This window comes from Heteronotia binoei, chromosome 19 (assembly GCF_032191835.1).
Source record: "Heteronotia binoei isolate CCM8104 ecotype False Entrance Well chromosome 19, APGP_CSIRO_Hbin_v1, whole genome shotgun sequence".
Taxonomy (NCBI): domain Eukaryota; kingdom Metazoa; phylum Chordata; class Lepidosauria; order Squamata; family Gekkonidae; genus Heteronotia; species Heteronotia binoei.
The window spans coordinates 18,287,301-18,303,994 of record NC_083241.1 but is presented as its reverse complement, the minus strand read 5'-3'; the positions used below and the strand labels follow the sequence as shown (position 1 = coordinate 18,303,994).

The 16,694-nt window shown below is 43.3% G+C and overlaps 1 protein-coding gene across 1 annotated transcript in view; it reads right to left on the bottom strand.

The window, feature by feature from the left end:
* Nucleotides 1-16,694, bottom strand: part of TICRR (TOPBP1 interacting checkpoint and replication regulator) — a 47,631-nt gene that overhangs the window by 19,253 nt on the left and 11,684 nt on the right. Inside the window, exons 8-13 of the mRNA XM_060260335.1 lie at nt 12,235-12,383; nt 10,454-10,554; nt 1,853-1,946; nt 1,634-1,713; nt 1,234-1,473; nt 978-1,074 (exon numbers count right to left, since the gene is read on the bottom strand). Coding sequence (XP_060116318.1) covers nt 978-1,074; nt 1,234-1,473; nt 1,634-1,713; nt 1,853-1,946; nt 10,454-10,554; nt 12,235-12,383 — 761 coding nt within the window. The remainder of the gene's footprint in view (nt 1-977; nt 1,075-1,233; nt 1,474-1,633; nt 1,714-1,852; nt 1,947-10,453; nt 10,555-12,234; nt 12,384-16,694) is intronic.

Below are 16,694 nucleotides of genomic sequence, written 5' to 3'. Positions count from 1 at the left end.
TTCTCTACACAAGCAGCAGCAGCAGCAGCAGCAGGCATCCCAGGGAAGTGAAGGGAAGGCTTTGAGGAATCTGCTGGGCTGTCTGGTTGAAGCTGGGAAGCCCAGCAGAGTCCCAGCTGGAAGGAAAGGAATGTGAGGGGGAGAGAAAAGGATTGCTAAAATGGCTGGCCCCCATTTAAATCTGACAGCTCAGTGGTACACCTGCCTGTTGTTGGATTTAAATTGGGGCCAGCCATTCTAGCGATCCTGTTCTCTCCTCCTCACATCCAAAGGAGAGGAAAGGAACACTAGAATGGGTTGCCTCCACCTGGGAAAAGCGAGAGACAAAAGGAAGCCCTCTTTGAAGGGCTCCCCTTGCTTTCTGTTGTCTTTCCCAAGCTACTCTCGCCCTCCCCAGGTGCTCTGCAGCAGTGGGGTGCCCAAGAAAGGCCAGAGGTGAAAGGGAAGCCTAGGGCTCTCTCCTCAGCTTCCCCAGGAGGTTACATAGTTGTGGGGAGCTCAGGAAAGCTTAGAGGCAAATGGGAAGCTTCTTAGAGGGCTCTCCTCACCTTCCCTGGAGACTCCACAGTGGTGGAATCCCCAGGGAAGCCAAGGAGAGACTCCTCTTGCTCAAACTGCCTGCCCAGTCTACGGGCTTAAATTGCCAGTGCTGATTTGTGTCTCTTGACGATTCAGGAACCCATGCGTCAGACTATATTCATTAAATACCATAACAGACCCAGGGTAGCATCATTAACTTAATGTAGTTTACAGAGTTTTTAATTAACACAATTTTTTATTTTTAGATGCAATTTACTGTATTTATAGGTAACCCACCCTGAGCCCGCTTTGGTGGGAGGGGCAGGATAGAAATTAAATTAACCACAACAATAATAAAAACGTGGATAACATCAAGACCGTAGAAAAATCACAGTCACAAGGCCGACAGACAGAAGTATGGTCTTTCCCCAAAACATGGTTCCCTAGAAAAACTTTACCTTCCTAGTACGAGCTTTAGGTGCTTGAGGGATCTCTATCTGGCGCAAGTTCAGTGATGCTTCAGTCATACTTCGGTGCCTGGACAATGTGCTCTTTCTAAAAGCATAAGATAATACTGTAATATTTCAGATCTGATCTTAAGGATCATTGTATCCAATCTGCACTATTTGCCAAAGTCTCTGAAAATCTGAAATCCGGAGACATTCAGAAGTAAAATACATCCTGATCCAAATTCAATTCAGTGCTCCTTCTCACCTTTTCTTGGCTGATCTGTTGCGTAGCTCCTGCAGCCTGTTGGCCTCATCACTTACAGACACTGGCCTAGCATCTGGGTCAGAAGCTGCGGAAGCAGGAAGGGATGAGGGTCGGCTCTCCTGACTTAAAGAATCATCACCAAAGAAGTCTGCTGGCAGGATGGAGGCCAGCTTGGGAGGAACCTGTGTCCCCAGACTGTAGTACAAGTTCCCAAGAGTTTTCGGTATTGATTCCATATACCTACGAACACAGCGTAACAAGAACTAAGTAAAAAGATCTCGTTGCCCTTCTCTGCCAAAGCCCCTGGAAAGCTACCACCACTTTAGTAGATGATGAGCCAATGGTCTGGCCAGGCATAAGGCAGCTGGATACATCCCTCCATGATCCAATCAGAACTTACATTTCTACAACATCTTCTAAAAATTTGGTGAGGTATGCTGGGTCTTCTATCAAGCACAAGATTCGTAGCACTTCAGTCATCTGCAAGACAGTCAAGGTGGAAGAAAAGTAGCTGCACGTCAATGGTACCAAGAGTGTTGGGAGTAGCTGTTCACAGCCACTGGGTCACAGTTTTGGTTTCTACTGAATTACAGTTCTCTGGAACTGTGTATGAGCTCACCTCCTCAACAAGCTGTTCAGTTTCACCTGTGCTGTTCTGTATCAAGGGGCACTGCAGGGACATCTCTAGGCGCAGATACACTTGAAGCTGGCACCTGTAAGGAAAAAAAGGGGGTGGTATTCATTGCTGCAGTAGGGTTGCCCAGTCAGTACTTGGATGGAAGATGGAGGGAATTTATTAGAAAGTGAGACTGGGTCCTGTTCTCTCTTACCCATTTTGAATTAGCTCTGGCCTCTAATCTGTCAAGTCTTTGGCTTAGCCTCCCATAAGGCTCTGCAGTCTAGCTAAATGCTGAATTTTCCTAAGCAAAAATGGATTTGCTGATGCACTCCATCTTAGAAAAAAGTTTATATTTTTCCAAGTTCATGGTACTAGTCTAAGCTTAAACATAGATTACCTTGGATTTCCTTGAAGTGATACATTTCTAGAGCCTCTCATCCCACTACATACATACAGATTGTCACCTGGACTGGCACCACAATAGTCTGCAGCTTCTTGCCCTCACAGACAATAAATTTATTATAGGCAAATGAACATATGAAGCTGCCTTATACTGAATCAGACCCTTGGTCCATCAAAGTCAGTATTGTCTTCTCAGACTGGCAGCGGCTCTCCAGGGTCTCAAGCTGTGGTTTTCACACCTACTTGCCTGGATCCTTTTTTGGAGATGCCAGGGATTGAACCTGGGACCTTCTGCTTCCCAAGCAGATGCTCTACCACTGAGCCACTGTCCCTCCCTGTATGTGAGGGGCATGCTGTATATGAAGGGCTGGATTTTGGCAAGCGCATCTGATGTTTATCATAGGCCCAAATCGACAACTACTGGCTTCTATGGATTGCAAAAAAGTATTTGTTGGCGGTGATTTCTATGTTTAGTGTTGTTCTGGGCCAGCCACCCTCTTTATGGGTCTTCAGAGAACAACCAGGATATATCCCCTATAGAACTACAGTTATCTGTAGTTATCTGATTAATTCTACATGCTGCATATTAGAAAGTTATACAGTTAGAGCAGGGGTGTCAAACATGTGGCCCAGGAGCTTAATCAGGCCCTGGGGGGCTCCTATCAGGCTCCCAAGCATCTGCTGTCATCTGCTTCCTTCTCTGTCTCTCTTGCTTCCTTCTGCATCACAGCTTGTTTTGCAAGGCTTGCTCAACTGCACAGGAGCTAGAGCAAAACCTCTATTTTCTCCATTGGCTGAGGTTCCTCCCTGGGAGAGGAAGGGAGAGAGGCAGAGCTTGTTTTCCCAGGTTCTCTCAATTGCAAAGCAGAGCTACTGAGCCAAGCCTCTCTTCCTTCTATTGGCTGAGGCTCCTCCCCCTCCTGGTCTCCTGGGGAAAGAAGGAAAGAGCCAGAGCTTCCTTTTTTTTTTTTAACGTGTCAAAACAATTTTATTGATAACACATGATAACAATATCAATTTAAATCCTCTTTTTCTCTATCCCATATGTTATTTTCTAATCCCCCCTCCCTCCATTACTTGACTCCCATCGAAATTATATACTTAGAATTAACTATTAAGGGTACCCTTAACTATAAAAACTTAAAACTTAAAATCATATTCTACATTTTTCTAATACTTAATCATTATTAAAAGATTGTTTAATGTCCTTTTACATTCCATTCTTTTTCTACATAGCATCTAAACTTCTTCCACTCCTTTCTATACACTTCCAAATCATAATCTCTTAAAATTCTTGTTAATTTGTCCATCTCACTCCATGATAAAACTTTAACAATCCAATCCCATTTTTCTGGTATTTTTTTCTGCTTCCATAACTGCGCATATAGTGTTCTAGCCGCTGAAAGCAAGTACCAGATCAAAGTTCTATCTTCTTTTGGAAATTTTTCCATCTGTAATCCCAACAGAAAAGTCTCTGCTGCTTTCTTCAACTCATATCCCAAGATCCTAGATATTTCTTGTTGTATCATCTGCCAAAATTTTTTCGCCCTTTCACAAGTCCACCATATATGATAGAAAGAACCTTCGAGTTTTTTACATTTCCAACATCTATCCGACATCTTTTTGCTCATTCTTGCCAGTTTTTTAGGAGTCATATACCACCTATACATCATCTTAAAACAATTCTCTTTAATACTCTGGCATGTTGATATATTCATAGAGTTCTTCCAAAGATATTCCCATGTGTCCATCTGTATTTCCTTATTTACATTAATTGCCCATTTGATCATTTGAGATTTTACTACTTCTTCTGTAGACCATTTCAACAATAATTTATAAATTTTCAAAATTAATTTTTCATTATTTCCAAGCAGAACCTTTTCCATTTCTGTTTGTTCACGTCTAATTCCTTCCGTTTTGATATTGTGCTCCATCAGGCTTTTTATTTGTTGCATTTGGAACCAATCATATTTGTTATTCAGCTCTTCAGCAGATTTCAGTTCTATTTTGCCACTTTGTATTTTTAATAACTGATTATATGACAACCGCCTCTCTTCATCAGTTTCAGCCATTATTTTTATTACTTCCGCTGGCACTATCCATAATGGCTTTCTTTCATCACCATATTTCTTGTACTTTATCCATGTATTTAACAGATTATTTCTAATATAATGGTGAGAAAAAAGACCATCCATCTTTTTCTTCTCATAATACATATAGGCATGCCAGCCGAATTTATTTCCATGTGCTTCCAGCATTAAGAGTTTTTTATTTAACAGCATCACCCAATCCTTTATCCATACTAAACAAACTGCATCATGATATAGTCTTAGATCTGGAAGCTGAAATCCTCCTCTTTCTTTAGCATCTGTTAAAAAGTTCATCTTAATCCTTGGTTTCTTCCCAGCCCATACAAATTCTGAAATCTTCCTTTGCCATTTATTAAATTGTTTACTATCTTTCACAATCGGAATAGTGTGAAACAGGTACATCATTCTTGGCAAAATATTCATCTTGATTGCAGCTATCCTGCCCAACAATGACAAATTAAGTTTATTCCATTTCAACATATCTTCATCCATCTTATGCCATAACTTTTCATAGTTGGTTTTAAACAAATCAATATTCTTCATTGTTATCTCCAAGCCCAAATACTTAACTTTAGAAGTAACTGCACATCCTGTCAATCTCCGCAGTTCCTTATGTTTATTTGGTTGCATATTTTTATATAAAAATTTCAATTTTTCTTTATTAATGTAAAGTCCTGCCAGTTCTCCATATTCTTTTATCTTAGCCAACAACAAAGGTATTACTTGTATAGGACTTTCAGTTATAAACACAATGTCATCAGCAAATGCTCTATATTTGTAAGAAAATCCTCTAATTTTCAATCCTTCTACTTCTTTATCATCTTGTATTTGCCACAGCAAAATTTCAAGAGTCATTATAAACAGCAATGGTGAGAGCGAACATTCTTGTCTTGTACCTTTACAAACCATCATGTCATTCGTAAGGTCAGCATTTATACACAACTTCGCACGTTGTTCCATATATTTTTATCATTCTTATTGTCAGGCTCTGTTCATTTATACTATTGCTAAATGCTGTTTACTAATCATATTGATCAATGCCTAGAAGCGCTCACTAACACAGGGGCCGGGGTAGTAAAGAGGGAGGGGGGAAAAGTGGAGAGTAGCTTCCCAGGAATATCAAAGGTTGCCAAGGTCTCTTTGAAGTAGAAAGTATGTGCCAGATTCTCACCTCCTCCTCAGAGGCAGCAAGGACATTGCCTCCGGGAAAATGTAACCGAAAAGATAAGGGGGAACGTTGGGAAAACTCTCACATGCAAAAGCAGCCTTTTGTTTTGGGAAATGAGGGGTAGAAGCAATTGCTTTGATGTAGAATGTTAAATACCAATGATTTGGACTGATCTCCATCAGTTCCAATGCCTACCAAGCTGGAGTAACTCTGAAGTATCCAATAAATGCAACTTTGTTTCAAAATACCAAGTCTGCTTTCTTGTGAGCTTCAATGAACCCCCGCCTGACACTTATAAAGTGTTCTCCAAGTTTTATCTTTTCCATTACTGCAAACATGAAATCCCAATTCAAATTATCAAAGGCTTTCTCTGCATCCACAAAAAATAATGCCACCTCCTTTTCTGGGTGTTTTTCAAAATATTCTACAATATTTACAACTGTTCTTATATTATTTCTTATTTGCCTTTTAGGTAGAAATCCTGCTTGAAATTTATAAAATTAATCAAATATTGTTTAAGTCGTTCTGCCAAGATTCTTGCATATGTCTTATAATCATTATTTAATAATGAAATTGGTCTATAATTCTTTACATTTTGACATCTCTATCTTCTTTAGGAATCAACAAAATTACAGCTTCTTTCCAGGTATTTGGAATTTTCCCTTTTCTTCTTATCGTATTCAACAATTTTTGCAATCTTGATACAATTTCTTCTTTAAAAGTTTTATAAAATTTAGCTGTATATCCATCTGGCCCAGGAGCTTTTCCTGCTTTCACTGCATTAATTGCTGCCTCAATTTTAATTTTTTCAATTGGATCATTCAGAATCTTTTTCATATATTCAGTCAAGGGTGCTATTTTAACATTTTGTAAATACTCTTCAATCTTTTCTTTTTGTGTTTTCACACCTTTGAATAGGTTTGCATAATACTTAAAAAATTCCCTTTTTATTCCTTCTCGATCCACTATCTCTCTTCCATTAGCCACAGTTTTATTAATAATTTTACTTTCTCTCTTTTTCTTCAACTGCCAGGCTAAATACTTTCCAGGTTTATTTGCATTTTCAAATGATTTCTGTTGTTGATTTTTCAAATTCCATTCCACTTCTTTATTCAACAAACGTCTCATTTGGGTTTGTAATATAGCAATTTCCCTTATAATTTTCTTTTTCCCTGGTCTTTTTCTCAGTTTGCCTTCTTTTTTCTTTATCTCATTCTGAACGTCCAATCTCTGCTTTTCCTTCTTTTTTTGTCCTTATTATTTAATGTAATCAATATCCCTCTCATTACCGGTTTATAAGTGTCCCAAACCATCTGGAATTCTATATCATCAGTGTCATTTATTTGGAAGAAAGCTTTAGTTTCTTTTTCTAGAAATGTCACAGTTTCTTTATCTTGTAACAAATCCCCATTTATTCTCCATCTTCTTGTTTTCCTTTGCAATTTTGTTACCCAAACTATTGGATTATGATCTGAGCATATCTTTGGCAGAATCTCTACTTTTCTAGTTATGAGGCCCACTCTTTAGAGCCCCATAGCATGTCAATTCTAGAGGAAGTATTATGTCTTGCTGAAAAGAAAGTATAGTCTCTTACTTCAGGGTTAAATTTTCTCCAAATATCTTCCAAACTTTCTTGCTTAACCAACTCAAAAAAAGATTTTGGTAATTTCCCTTCCTTGTTATTACTCTTTTGTCCAGACCTATCTATATTGTTCTGTATTGTTCCATTAAAATCACCCATCACCAAGATCTGATCATAAGACACTTCCTCCAGCTGTCGAATAATGTCCTTAAAAAAAATCTTTTGCACCATTCGGTGCATATAATCCTAATAACAACGTTTTCTTTGCATTAATCATTACTTCCACTGCCACATATCTTCCATCTTTGTCTTTAAATATCAATTTTGGCTCTAATTGTTCTTTAATATAAAAAATCACACCCCTTTTCTTTTGTTCCGCCAATTAAAAATATTCCAGCCCTAATTGTTTATTCCATAAAAATTTGTAATCCTTTTGTTGTATAGGAACTTCCTGTAGACAAATTATATTACACTTTTGCTTTTTAATCCAATGAAATGTTGCTTTTCTTTTTTGTGGTGAATTTAGTCCATTTACATTCCAAGATAATAATTTGTAATCTATCATGGTGCAAAGTCTTTATTTTCTCCAAAAAAACTACACATCTCATGCTCATTCCTGATTGCAATCCTTCTTCCACGTAGCTCAAAACTCAGGCCTTCAGGAATTATCCATCTATATATCATTCCCTTAGCACGTAGCTTCTCTGTCAATTTCTTATATTTCTTCCTGTCATTTATTACTTGTCTTGGCAGCTCTTTCATTATTCTAACTTTGCTCCCTTCCACTATCAAAGCCTTTTGGAAATTTTTGTTCAGAATTTTCCCTGCTGTTATGACTATATCTCTTGGCAGGCCTTTGCCTTTAGTATATGATGAATTAACTCTGTACATACTGTCAAACATGGTTCTAGCCTTTTCAGGATCTTCCTCCAAAAAATCAGCAAATATTTTCACCATATATTCCATTAGATCAGTTCCCTCCCCTTCAGTTACTCCTCTCAGACACACTTGAGTTTCCATTAGTCTGCAGTCATGTATTGTTACCTTCTCCTGCAACTTCAATAAGGTGGAAGCATGTACATTAACTTTCTCCTCAACATCCTGGACTTTATTGGTTACCACCACCACTTCATTCTTAAAATCTTCCATTTCCTTTTTAAGATCAATATCTTTAAGTTCTTTTTTACAAGATGTTAGCATCTTTTCTACACCTTTCATAATCCTAGCTTCCATAGCATCTAACTGGTCCTGCATTTTCCCAAAGAAAGAGCTCTTGCACGAGTTGGTCTTTGTTCTGACATAAGAAAAAACCTACAAAAATTTTAAAGTCTCCAAATCAAAAATCAGACACCAAATCCAATAGTTTGCCCTTTAAAATGAGACTAATTTCACCGTTCTCCGACCTTTCTGGGCTTAAATATTGATTTTTAACAAGTTTTAGCAGTTTTTTTTCCCTTCAAAATGGCGATCGCAATTTCTCTATGGTTAAAATTCCGAGTGTAGGCCTTCTTCTTGCTCCTCTTTCTTCTCTTACTGCTTCCTGTTGTGCTACTGGCTTACTTGTCTTACTGCTTCCTGTTGTGCTAGGCCACAGATCACGTTCTCAATGGTATCCAAATCTCACAGTCTTTTTTAATCTCATTCTCTAGGCCCCAGTTCTCATTCTCTTTGTTCTCCAAGTCTCGCGATGTTTGCTATGTTGATTGCAGAGAGTGCTGAGTGCAGAGCTGTGACGCTGCTGCTTTCGTCAGTCACCACAGGTATTTCAAACATTCTTTTCTTTCACAATTTCTAACAAAGTCTTTAGTTTAGCAAAGTCCAAATTACAATCTTTCTTTTCTTCCCTTTCCCGTTTTTCTAATTCACTTCTTTCCACATTCCAAAGTTATTTAAATTAGCTTAAAAGAGTCCCGGAGCAAGAGATTATAATCAGTACCTCTTGCAAACTATACCACTTAACTTTGGTCTTCCTCAGTTTCAGATGTTTATCAGTTCCAAAAGAGACTGGGATCCTGTCGAGCTTAAGCCAATTAAATGGCTCTGTAAGCCTCTGCAGATGATGAAAATGCCACCCTTCTTCGGTGGTCCTCAAAGCTTCTAAGAAGTCTCCTCCGAGACCCCCTATCAGCCGAGGTTAACCATCCTCCGAGTTACTGTGCGTATCCAGGACAAATCTCTACCTGAGAAATGTAGGCAGAAAGCCAAAAACAGGCTTTTTACTACCCTGAACAGAGACTTAAGTTTCCCCCTTATTCAGGGAATGTCAGCTCAGCTTGATTCCCAGACCGGAAGCCCAGGAGCTTAATCAGGCCCCTGGAGGGCTCCTATTAGGTTCCCGAGCATCTGCTGTCAGCTGCTTCCTTCTCTGTCTCTCTTGCTTCCTTCTGCATCACAGCTTGTTTTGCAAGGCTTGCTCAACTGCACAGGAGCTAGAGCAAAACCTCTATTTTCTCCATTGGCTGAGGCTCCTCCCTGGGAGAGGAAGGGAGAAAGGCAGAGATTGCTTTCCCAGGCTCTCTCAATTGCAAAGCAGAGCTACTGAGCCAAGCCTCTTCTCCTTCTATTGGCTGAGGCTCCTCCCCCTCCTGGTCTCCTGGGGAAAGAAGGAAAGAGCCAGAGCTTCCTTTGTCCAGTTCAAGGAAAGCATCTTTAAAACCAACGAGTGCTAATGTTTTAAGCATGTTTTAATTTTTTTTTAAATGTTAATTGTGTTTATGTCCTTTATAAAGTTTATATCTCTGCTATTTAATCTTAAACAGGTATACACATGGCCTGGTCCAACAAGGTCTCATTTATGTCAGATCCATCCCTCATGAGTTCGACACCCGTGATTTAGAGTTCCTGAATTATGGTTTTCAAGATTCAATAAATAATTTCTAAGGTAAAGCCACTGTCTTGTTTCTCTCTCTATATGAAATCTCTCTCACCAGTCTCAATCCAGCCCACTGAACATTAGTGGGGGTCCCAGGCAATTGCCTGGACATTGTAATCCCTCAACAGAGGCCACCAAGGAAGACTGGAGTTGCTATGCAGAGGAAGACAAGGGCAACCCATCTATGCTCACCTCTTGCCTTGAAACCCCCATGGTCCTGGTCCCTCCATGAGTTGGTTGTGACTTGATGGCACACAATCAACTTCTTAATTCTGCCAGTTTTCAGAAGCTTATTTTTATACTAGACATGTGGCTACCTTGAGTAAACAAAAGAAAGCTATGAACTTCAATAATAGAAATTGCTAATAGCTACTTTGTAGTGAAACAGTTACCAGCAAATTGCATGGGGGAATGCCCATAACACACCACTGGGCATTTCGCAGTAGTAATAATAAACTGTTTTTGAAAGAAAACATGGTGCTCATACTCTCTGACTTTGACTTGCTCATCAGGAATGTTGCCCAGTTGTTGACGAAGGGCTTTGCTGGTCTTCAGGAGACTGCTTCGAATTGCACCTGTACAGGCTGCCTGTGGACAAAAAAAGAAGAGAAGAGCTGCTGTAAGACAGCCAAGACAGACCACAGCTCCAGAAATAATGCACTAAATCAACAGCTGAAAGAAGAGAAAAAGAGAAGAAAGGCATGTAGGCACTGGATTAATTTCAAGGCCCAAAGAAAACATCTGGAGTAAGGCAGATAAACAAATGCAGAGAAAACATCAAAAGCGCAATAGGCTGAAGATATGCTTGCCTTTGAAGACACAAATATTTGGTCAGTGTACAGGAAGTCATAAGACATTCTCCGGGGAGGAGAGAACTAGAACTCTACTGCTATCATTTAACATCTTTTTTGTGCCATTTGCACGGGACAGAAACATGGTTCCAGAAATTGACACAAATTCTGAAAACCATGCCTTAAACAAAAGATGCATACATTGAAGCAAGAACTCTGGATCAGGGGTAATACTGTAGTATTATACTAGTTTAGGGGAAAGATACTAGCAAGCAGGGGTTTTTTTGAGCAGGAACACACAGGAACGGAGTTCTGGCTGGCTTGGTGTCAGGGGGTGTGACCTAATATGCAAATGAAGTTGTTGGGCTTTTTCTACAAACAAGCCCTGTGTGAAACAATGGTGATGTCAGGGGTGTGTGGCCTAATATGCAAATGAGTTTCTGCTGGGCCTTTTCTACCAAAAAAGCCCTGCTAGCAAGTATACTAGTTTAGGGGAAAGTTACTAGCAAGTTATTATGGCAACGGAGAAGACTTTCATGATAAAAATGTACACATACTATCATAGCCAAAGTCTGCAACAATATAACAAAAACTGAAACATACTACTGTTTTAGATATAGTTATATTGTACTCCGTTATGTGCGTATTTTACATGAACATAAGCAATAATGGACATGGCGGCTATGCCATCAGCACTTGGGGCCATTTCATCACACAGAAGAGCACTTTAGTTATTTATAAATTGAATACGATTACTATTTTTAATTACTTCATATTTTTCCTCACGGTTCAATAATAGTTAAAAGGCATTTCCAGTTAAAAGCAAAATAAAATAACAAAGTCCAAGCCTCTGCCACAGTCTAACTGTGCACTTGATTATCCTTTACCTATTGGGAGGGCAGCAAAATGAAACCACCATCAGACAGCTGTGGATTCTCCAGGTATGCAGAAAAAGAATTAGTTTACAAATCAGAAACAGAAGAATAACCCACCTCCAGCAGTTTACATTGGGGCACCTGATTACCCTTTTTGGTGCCAGTTTGGTGCAGTGGTGCAGTTTGGTGCAGTGGTACCCTTTTTGGTGCCAGTTTGGTGCAGTGGGAGAACCAGGTTTGATTCCACTTGCAGCTGCTGGAGTGACCTTGGGTCAGTCATAACTGTCAGAGCTGTTCTGCTCAAGAGCAGTTCTCAGAGAGTTCTCTCAGCCCCACCCAAGGTGTCTGTTGTGGGGAGGGGAAGGGAAAGGGGACTCTGAGACTCTTTTGGGTAGTGAAGAGCAGGGTATAAATCCAATCTCTTCTTCTTCTCTTCATTGTTCTCCTTTCAACCTTTCTACCCTCACAACAACACTATAAGGTAGGTAAGGATTTGAACCTGGATCTCTCTGATTCTAGTCTGACACTCTAACCACAACACCACCCCTAGGAACAGCTCTGTGCATACACACATTTGACTTGTAGCATGTCTGTCCACCTACCGCTCTCTCTTGGACCTCATTTGTTATCTCAAAAATGTTCATAGCTGCCACGATATCATGGGCACACGAGGACAAATTTTCTCCATCAGCCACAGCCTTCTGGTAGCTTGTAGTTACATAGGAGATAATCTCTTCCTCAGTTTTGAAGTCTGTTTTCCAAACATAAACATACAAACATGTAACTGACAAGAAAACAAGGATTTGACACAAATGCTTCATGCAATCCAAGGAATACTAATAAGTCACTAAACTATTTTGGAGCAAGTATCTCTTGCATTTAATAAGGAGATAGCAGAAGACAGTGGAGAGCGGGAAGCAGCATATAGCAGCTCAGTCTTGTTAGATCTTGAAAGTTAGGTGGGGTTGGTACTTGGATGGGAGACCACCAAAGAAGATTTTGCAGAGGAAGGCACAAGCAAACCATCTCTGCTTCTCACCTGCCTTGAAAACCATGTCAGTCAGTTGCAACTTGATGCCACTTGCATACATAAAAGACAGAAACAGTGCCTTTTCCAGCGAAGGAATGGCAAAAAGCAGGTTCCAACTCTGTGTGTGTGACACAGCAGCCATCACAAAGACATCTGTATGGCAGCAGCACAGCGTGTGAAGATCAGGGTTGCAACAGCAAGGAAGCTCACACAATTCTGCTTCCTCACAGACCAGTGTCTACTGCTTCCTAAATTAACACCACTCACTCTCCAAAGGCTATCCTGTCTTAAGCTGCTTAATTCACTCCCTTGTGACTTTTACTATAAAGACATGGTGAAATCCTAAGCAATCACACCCTTTGAGCCAGTTTGGTGTAGCGGTTAACAATGCAATTCTAAGAGGAGTGGGGGGGGGGGGGGGGCTGCAATTGCTTTGGGAGCGAACTAACCGCTACGTTGGCAGAAATGCCAGTTGTGCCATTCTAACTCCCTCCCCGCTGGCACAAACGGGACTTGTGCCAGTCTCCGGGCGCCTCAGCATATGCCCGCCCATGGCTGCCTGTGGTGCAACCGGGGCGGAGAGCCACACTGGTGCAGGAGGGGGCGGCCCAAGGGGCATGGCCTGCGTTAGTTGACTCCCAAAGACCTTCCAGCCTGGGAACGCTCCCCACGAGAGGTGCAAAGTTACAAGGCAAATGCTGGCATATCCCATAGGGACCCATATATCCCAAAAACAAAGTTTGTTGCTGTTCCCGGCGCAGCCGCAAAACCCCTTAGGGAGCCGACTAAATGGCACACCAATCTCCGTACGCCCTGGATGGGACGAGCCCCCTCTCCAGCACCCAATCACAGCCCCCCTCTCCTACAAAGCCTCCCACTCTGGCTTTGTAGGGAGGTAGGGCGGGGACTCTTTGGTGGTGGATGGTGCACAGCGAGGGTGCTTAGGCAGTACAGGGTGAGCTCTTTGACTTTCGAGGAGGAGAGCGAGGTCTCTCCTCTGTTGCTAACCTCTGTCATTTCCGAGTCCCAATAGGTTCCCAGCTGCCGGAGGCTCAGCGTGCAAGGGCAGTCGCACATGGATGGGTAAGTGCGGCTGTGCACCCCAAAGTCCCCCGCCCCCCGCTTGGTCGAGGCTGGGTGGTATGACAGCATCTCTGGCACTTGATCTGGGCAGTAAGCTCAGGCAGGGGGAAGTTGCCACGTCCCCCTCCCCTGGTTTGTCCTCTGCCTTCCCCCCCGCGGCAGGGCACCATGGGGGGGGGGGGCTGGCAGCTGCCGCAATGCCTGTGGGGAGGTGGGTCATAGCCTGCCCCTTTACAAGAGTCCCTGGCCAAAACATGGCCTCATGCTGCAGCTGCCGCCCCTTTGGGTGCTCTTGATCTCTGTCTCTGTTTTGTAGGTGGGAAATCAACAGAGGCTTCTGTGTGTGGCCATTCAATGCCCCCCTCTACTCAGGTAGCTGTTCCTGCCCTCCTCTCTGAGTGGATCCCTGCTCCCTGTAAGACTGTAGGAATTGTACCTGGGATACTTTCGCACTCAGTTCCAGCACAATGAAGTCTGAGATGTGCCCTACTTTGTCTCTCCTGCTTGGCACCTGTTGTCCTTTTCCTGCGCCCTTCCCCCTCCCCTCTGCCACTCTGTCAGTGGGCTCCCCAAGGGACTGTCCTGGAGGCGGGCTCACTTGTGTCTTGGGGAGGGGGCTATGAGTCACCTTGCTGCTGCAAGGCTGGACGGGGGAGGAGGAGCCAGGGGCTGCACCTCAGCCTGGTCAGCCTGCCCAACCCCACGGGGCTGCTATGCCCATGGCACAACCCTCAGTGAGTGGGTTGGGGGGGGGGGCGCGAATGGAGTGGATGCATGGCTGGTGGTGGTGGAGTTCCCCACAAGGACTCTGAGTCTGTGCCGGGGAGGGCTTCCTTGTGGGACTTGGTGGCATGCTGGGACTCTGTCCGCTTGTCTGATGCGCACATTTTGCCTGGGGTCTCTGTGTGCAGATTTCTGCACTCTGTCTTTCCTGTTTGTTTATGGCTGGCTGGGAGGTCACATGCCTCCGCTCATTTGCCTGCCATTGGCACAAGTCTCTGTCAGTGGGTGGGCTCGACCACGGGACTGGCCAATCCTGCAGCTCCACACTTCACCTTCCCACTCCCACTTCGGCAGCAAACCACGCTTCTCTTTCTCTTGGGCACGCCCAGCCTCACTCCTTTCTCCTCCTTGCGTCAGTGGGACTTCCCTCCTTTGACTATGCCCATCTGCCTGTGATCGGCACAGTTCTTTCTCAGGGGGTGGGGAGGGACAGGTGATCAGCCTCTCCGGGCCTGTGTCTCCCCACCCTCGACAGTCATGTGCCATGGCACCTGTGCCAGGACTGGCCAATCTGGGGGGCCAGGGAGGCCCCTTTCCTCCTACTGCCTCCGCCAATGCCTCAGCAGCACAGCTGCACTACAGTGGAGTTGCCATGGTGATGGTCTCCCTTGTGGTGAGCTACGTTTCTTCTCTCTCCCTGTCCCCCCCCCCGCCCAAACGGAACTAAGCCCTTAGGAAGTGGATGAGCAGTGCCGCACTTAAGCCATGGCCAGCTGCCACTCTTATCTAAGAGAACTAGGTTTGATTCCCCACTCCTCTACATGCAACTGCTGGAGTGACTTTGGGTCAGTCATAACTCTCTCAGAACTGTTCTGTTCTAGAGCAGTTCTCAGAGAGTTCTCTCAGCCCCACTTCCCTCACAGGGTGTCTGTTGTGGGGAGTGGAAGAGAAAGGTTGTAAACCACCTTGGGACTCCTTTGAGTAGTGAAGGGCAGGGTATAAATCCAATCTCTTCTTCTTTTAAACCCATTGTCTTCAATTGACTTAGAAGAGCGTATTCTTCATCACCGTGCTCAGCTGGCACCGTGATATACCCTGGAATTGTGGCTGATGAAACAGCAACTAAGACAGCTAGAGAGAAGCTGGCGGCGTACTCATGACGAAGTTACAAGAACATCTTACAGGCTGTTTATGAAGACCTACGAGACAGCAATCAAAGCTGCAAAGAAGGCTTACTTCACAGCCCAGATCGTTTCTGCGAATTCTTGCCCAGCTCAATTATTTAGTACTATTCGGTCACTTACAAACTTGCCACAGAGCAAGCCAAATGATAGGGAATTTGAAATAGGCTGCGAGGCTTTTGCTGACGATTTCGCAGATAAGGTCTTGACACTCCGCTGTGACCTCCCGCCAATTTAGATACAGTTTGTGAACTCGAGGCCCCGAGCCCGTCATCTGTTCCAACGCTGGACCATTTCGCTCCACTCAGTCTGAGGGAAGTCGACAAAGTCCTCTGTTCTGTGCGTCTGACTACTTGTGATCTGGACCCATGTCCGTCCTGGTTGATAAGGGCATGCAGGACGGAATTATTGGTGCTACTGCAACAGATCATTAATAGGTCCCTGACAGAACGGACCTTTCTTACACCCCTCAAGGAAGCAGTGGTTCGTCCACTTCTTAAAAAACCATCTTTAGACCTGGTCGAACTGGCCAACCATCAACCAGTCTCGAACTTGGCTTTTTTGGGCAAAGTTACTGAGAGGGCAGTGGCAGCACAATTACAGGGGTTTTTGAATGACACTTCTGTGTTAGACCCATTTCAGTCTGGCTTTCACCCGGGCCATGGGATGGAGACAGTACTGGTCGCCCTCTTGGATGGTCTCCTAAGACATCTGGATCAAGGTGGATCGGCAGTGCTGTTGTTATTAGATCTGTCACCACTAGCTGCTGTTGCACTGCCTTGCTGACATGGGAACCCAGGGGTCTGCCTTTCAATGGCTTACCTCTTTTCTCCAAAGTTGGGGACAGAGGGTGGCAGTGGGGGAAAAATTGTCTCGGGGACACCCACTAGTATGTGGAGCGCCTCAGGAGGTGGTTCTCTCTCCAATATTATTTAACATCTATATGTGCCTGCTCGCCCAGATTATCTGGAGTTATGGGCTGGATGTCACCAATATGCGGACGACACCCAGCTCTATCTTCTGATGGGCGGCCAGGTTGACCAGG